The sequence below is a fragment of the Myxocyprinus asiaticus genome, chromosome 5 (assembly GCF_019703515.2).
Source record: "Myxocyprinus asiaticus isolate MX2 ecotype Aquarium Trade chromosome 5, UBuf_Myxa_2, whole genome shotgun sequence".
In the NCBI taxonomy this organism is placed as follows: domain Eukaryota; kingdom Metazoa; phylum Chordata; class Actinopteri; order Cypriniformes; family Catostomidae; genus Myxocyprinus; species Myxocyprinus asiaticus.
Window position 1 is genome coordinate 40,491,642 of NC_059348.1, and position 6,014 is coordinate 40,497,655.

At 37.1% G+C, this 6,014-nt stretch overlaps 1 protein-coding gene and 1 long non-coding RNA gene across 4 annotated transcripts in view; one reads left to right on the forward strand and one right to left on the reverse strand.

The window, feature by feature from the left end:
- The window catches only part of LOC127441286 (leukotriene B4 receptor 1-like), an 11,241-nt gene extending 6,051 nt beyond the window's left edge, over positions 1–5,190 (forward strand). For 2 of the 3 annotated variants that reach the window (XM_051698505.1, XM_051698507.1), the window contains 4 exons: positions 2,924–3,512; positions 4,129–4,329; positions 4,430–4,473; positions 4,666–5,190. In XM_051698505.1, coding sequence (XP_051554465.1) covers positions 2,924–3,512; positions 4,129–4,329; positions 4,430–4,473; positions 4,666–4,888 — 1,057 coding nt within the window. In that variant the 3' untranslated portion in view covers positions 4,889–5,190. The remainder of the gene's footprint in view (positions 1–2,923; positions 3,513–4,128; positions 4,330–4,429; positions 4,474–4,665) is intronic. The other variant, XM_051698506.1, reaches the window with a different exon arrangement.
- Positions 5,191–5,755: 565 nt separating this feature from the next.
- Positions 5,756–6,014, reverse strand: part of LOC127440623 (uncharacterized) — a 2,196-nt gene continuing 1,937 nt past the window's right edge. The window contains exon 4 of the long non-coding RNA XR_007897167.1: positions 5,756–6,014. This exon is cut by the window's right edge and continues 719 nt beyond it. This is a non-coding gene — a long non-coding RNA (uncharacterized LOC127440623).

Below are 6,014 nucleotides of genomic sequence, written 5' to 3' on the forward strand. Positions count from 1 at the left end.
TGTTGGCTCACTATCTTCTAGGTCTCTAGTTTCTATTATTTCTCCCTTTTCCACTACAGTTAATTTTACCTCTACCCTCCTGAAGCTACCTCTTTAAATTATTTGCTTTATATTCTCTTCACTTGGTTTTACATGACATGGTTTTCTTGACACCACCAGCATCAATAAGTAGATATTTCTAAGAAAAATGGAAAGAGTTAGGTATAGCAGAAAGTTTACAGAACTGTTGCTTTTCGGAAGGTGGTGTGTGTGTAGTTGCAGGCTAAGGATGGGCGGATATTACAGCATCTGAGTCGTGTTCCTAGTAGTTGAGCTCAAAGATTACATGGCAAGTTTTAGCACGTTGTTTCCATGTCTTTTTGAGCTGAAGTTTTTGTGTTGTTGCTTAGAGCCCATCATTCCAGCTGGCACACACTTTATTTGCCCTTTGTAGAAACAAAGATAAAAGGAAAAGTCCTCATTTATTCTTAATATGTCTTCTGAATCAACTTTTGATCAAACATAACACACTTTATTGTTGGGTAATGTTTGTGTGATCAGGTAACTTTCTGTCTAATAATGATTCAAAGGTATAGCAAGCCTATAGAAGGCAAAAAGCTGAAATATTAAAGCAAACAGTCGACAATATGACTCTTACAGCCAGTACATGACACTCTCACAAGTGGAATTTGTTATTGTGTAAGAAACAGTGGACACTGATAAGAAACATTGTTTCTGTTACATACAGGAGCACACTATCCCAGAGGACATTTTAATGCTCAGAAGTTGCTCTCTTATACCCAGGAAACTTAATGGAGTTCACAATTAATGTTTAAAGGAATGTTCCAGGTTCAATACAAGTTAAGCTCAATTAACTGCATTTGTGGCATAATGTTTGTATCCACAAAAGATCATTTCGGATCATCCATCCTTTACTTTATAACGAGTTATATTTTACCAACCAAGCAAAGACAATGTAAAATTACTGCTTCAATGTCATCCTGTGATATTGAAGGCCTTAATGTAGACACAACTCTTTAACTCTAAATTGTGGACAATACAGCACACAACATAAGATTAAACAGTAAAAGAAATATATAAATGACAAATAAGTAAAAAGGAATATATAAAATGATTTAATAATGAAAAAGAAAATAACATGAAAGAAAATAAAAGAAACTTCACAAATGCAGTACAACACAGTTGTATGTTTGTTCTCTTGAAGTAGCACACAAAGAAGTTGCCTTTAAAACTCAAACTTAGATTCTTCAATTGCTTTAAGTATCAACCACTTCAGATGTTTATCCTACAATTAAAAAAACACATAAATGAGACAGTTGTTGACAGAGTATGAGTATCAAGCTACACAATTAACGGGGATTGCATAGCTCAGAACTTGGAAGTATTTGATTTGAAATGTTTGAGTTCAAATTAAAATAAAAACTTTTGATTGTAGACTTTGGTATCTTGGCATATTTAAGCACAATTTGAAATATTGCTGATATCTGTTCTGAAGCTAGAATATCTGAGATGCAGGAGACATAAGCAAAATTTAATCCATTTAATCTCGTTTATGTCTAGAAGAAACACTTAAGATGCTACAGAGAACTTATTTGCGATTTTTCTTATGGGACTGTTACAGTGTAAAAGTTTTGCAAATTGAAATCTTTACTTCATCATTGAGGGTGATGGGGCGGTGGACTGAGCCAACCGAAAGTGTCAAAGTAACATTAAAGGAATAGTTTACCCAAAAATAATTTAATCATTTACTCTGCCTCATGCCATCCCAGATGTGTATGACTTTCTTTCTTCTGCAGAACACAAAGAGTTTTAGAAGAATATTTCAGCTCTGTTGGTCCTCACAATGCAAGGTCATTTTGACCAAAACTTTGAAGCAGCAAAAAGCACAAGACTCCAGTGTTTTCATTCATTTCTTCTGAAGCAATAGGTTTTGGGTGAGAACGGGCCAAAATATAACTCCTTTTTCACTATAAATCTTGACATCATCGGTCTCCTTGGCGATCATGATTTCAAGCTCGATTACACTTCCTAGCGCCACCTAGCACTCTGTGTATGCTTCAAGCACTAGGAAGTGTAATCGAGCTTAAAATCATGACTGTGCCTACAGACTGCAATGGCAAGATGTTCAGTGAAAAAGGAGTTATATTTTGGTCTGTTCTTTGGTCTTTCTTATTAAGTGTTCTAAATCGAATAGACCGCTTAAGAAGATATGGATTAAACCACTGGAGTCGTATGGATTACATTTAACCTGCCATTATGTGTTATTGGAGCTTCAAAATTTTGGTCACCATTCACTTGCATTGTATGGACCTACAGAGCTGAGATATTCTTCTAAAAATCTTGGTGTTCTGCAGAAGAAAGATAATCATTCACATCTGGGATGGCATGAGGGTGAGTAAATGATGAGAGAATTTTCATTTTGGGGTGAACTATTCCTTTAACATCACAATTTATTAAATCTGTAAATCATATGAAATGTGAAAAAGCAATTAATTATAATCATATATATATATATATATATATATATATATATATATATATATATATATATATAAATTAAAAACTACACAGTTCAGTAGTTTGTATGTTAATGTAATCTTGTGTTGAAGCAGTAAACGTATTTGGCTTGCTGTTCGTATTCTGGAGGGCTCGGAGCTTGAGACTCGACTCGAGTCCTGATTACCCCCCTGGACGTTACTTATTTAGATAATGAATCTAGAGAATAGGTGGAGATGGGGTGGAGGTGGGATGTCAGTAGAGTTGTCACAGGAAGCAGGTAAGCAGCAGCTTAATTACCCCTGCTCGTGGGCTGTGATTTGTCAAATTAAAATTAACATGCTCCTCCCAAACCTTTGTTAATTAACTCCATGTAGGCACCTAACTGAAAGCATTTTATTCAAATAAAACTCTCTGTTTCCACCAGTTCTTCTGAGGCCTTCCTGATGGGATCAAAAAATGTGATCATCTCAATGGACAACATCACAACAACAATCAATTATGAGGATGAGAGCATTGTTGGTAACAACATCTCTGTTACCTTTGGAGCCCTCATCCTCAGCATTGTCTTCCTCCTGGGCGTTCCTGGCAACCTCTTTATTATTTGGAGCATCCTGGCACGTGCCCGCAAGTGCTCCATCACTACTGTGCTCATCTTCAACCTGGCATGCGCAGATGGTTGTCTGATGTGTCTGACAATTTTCTTTATAATATACCTAGCCAAGCAGAACTGGGTGTTTGGAGGTGTTATGTGCAAGTTTCTATTCTATTTGTGTAATACAAACATGTACGCCTCCATTATGATCATTACACTGATGAGTCTACACAGACTAGTGGCAGTGGTGCGGCCCACATACTTGATTGCCTGTACTCGTAGAAGGACAGTATTACTTGTACTTGGGGGCCTGTGGATTGTCGTATTTCTTTTTGCTCTGCCAGCTTTGATATTCAGAGCAGAAATAACAGAGAAGAATGACCGCATTGTGTGTGCAACTAATCACACAAAGTCATGGCATGTGAGTATATTTCCTCTTTGCTCAGTTAGCTATTGCTGTCCATACAAATTAATATAGGTGATTTAAAGATGAATTAAGTAATTTTTCCAGTTATAAATTATTTTTTTACTCAAAGAAATTAGTACACATATGCTTAATAGGATGTAGACTCAAATAAAATGGCCACCCTCCCATGGTAGCCACCATGTTTAGATCACATGACCAGCTGAATACACTTTATCTTGGGCCGAGTTTGGAATGGCATACCACCCAAACTACTCTTACTACTTCTGCCATATGTGTCTATGGCAGAAATAGTATGAGTAGTATGGAAGTATGCAATTCCGAACTCAGCCTTGGTAACCCTGCTATTAATGTACACCTTCAGCTGTGGAATAAAATAATCATTGGTGACTCATATGCCTGTAAATAGGATATTTCTACAATGGCATCGGTAACTGAACAAGTGTAAGTATACTTTAAAGTCTAAGACCACTGTCAAAGTGGGCAGAACAAACAAACAGAAAATTACTTAAAGCACCTTTAAATACATTACTACTGAATTAAGAATGATCATTTGGTGTTTTTCTGTTTCCTGTGTTTGAATATACATTTTCATTGTGTCATTTCTGAACAGGTGGTTTTCCAGTATACACTTGAGACAGTGATTGGTTTCCTGATACCATATGTGATCATAGTCAGCAGTTATGTGTGTATCCTCCGACGCCTCCGACAGACCAAGTTCAGGAAGAAGATACGAAGCGAAAACCTTATTCAAGCCATAATTGTGACATTCTGCATTTTTTGGCTCCCTTACCACGGTGTTAATATAGTGAAAGTAAGTCCACCTTATTTAAAAAGGTTCAAAATTCTCTGGAATTCTTTCATAAGCAAAATAAATACGGTTTATAAATGACTTATAATTTCCTTCTGGTCAGGTGGTTGCAGCACTTGCACCAGAGGGATCGCCACTCAAAAGGACGTAAGTAACATTGTACACTGAATATAATACAGCTGTGCTTGAACAAATAGGCTTTAGAAGCCTATGAGGCTGATCCGACACAAAGCATAGTTAAAATTTTACATAGAAGTTTTCTCTGAAACGGAGGTTGTGTCATTCTGCACTGCACAGGTCAACAGAACCTCAGTAACCACCTTCTCGGTTTACCCCCAGACTAGATCATATCTGGCATTCCAGTCGTGCAGTTTCATCCGCTCTGGCTTTTATCAGCAGTTGTGCCAACCCTGTCCTTTACACCTTTGCTGGGCGCTCCTACATCAAGGCTGATGGCCTGGCATTCATGGCCAGACTCTTTGAGGGCACCGTGCTGGACAATGGCACCAAGAGAAATCATCAGACCAGAGATGTCATCAGGCTCCAAACCTCACAATCTTAAGGCTGGCACTTCTGAGTGCATTTTCTACATTAAATTTTTAAATTGTATTAAGTTGCACATCTTGACATTTTGACTGATACTGTAGGGAACAAATAAGTGCAATGAGCTCATCTAAAAAGTAGGCAGCCCTAAAGGCCTACAGTTCGTATGTCACAGTTTGTGGCAGTTTGCTTGAATTCAAAATAAACCTGCTTTTAAATGATTGTAAACAGCATTTTTCACAGAGTATAAATGGGTCAGGTTTAAACTTTTTTTTTTTTTTTACAGTGGTCTGAACATTACTGTACAACTACATTAAAGAATTATCATACAAAAATTCAATTGTTGTTACTTGGGACATATTCTGGTGCATTCTATCCAAAACTATTTAGCAGAGATGGGCCACTTAGATTTAAATCGAGACTGGAGCGCACAACAGATACAGGGGAGAAAAAAAAAAGCCCGCCTTATAGGTAAAAGGGCCAATCACCATTTAGATAGACAACGCCTGCCAATCAACTCGCTGACGAGCATTAGCTATACATGACGGGAAAATTGCGCATTTTATTGTAATAAGGAAAAGCACAATTTGATTGCAATATTAAATTACTGATCTGAATTAATGTTCTCTGTAATCTTGAACCACAGTTTGTGATTTCGCCCATTCAAGTAGATCAAAGCTGCACTGGCATGACTGGAAATAGCCTCCCGAGTGTTCAAAGATGGCCGACAGTGATAGTGACTTGCTAGAAAGACATGGATTCAATGGCGATACAGCTCTTACAAATAGAAATGATACAAAACATGGTCAAGTACTGATCACACTATTAAGGCCTCTTGTGCCGTGAATTGTCTATTGTGCATTTACATTACGAAAACTCAAACTGCTTAGTCGTGTAACAGGACATGTTTAATCCTCTTTTGGTGTGGTACAATTGTAAACTTATGTAGTTTGAATATTATACAGAAGCATAAACAAGTCGCTAGATATGGGTCAAGAAACTTTATTGTAGCAGTTTAAAACAATCAATGTAAAGAAATGTACAAGTTTAATAGCCTTTACACAACCTGGTTAACATGAAACAGCATTGAGCTCAAAGTGGAACATTGTTCAAACGTACAAATTTCCATGACAAAACCCATACAA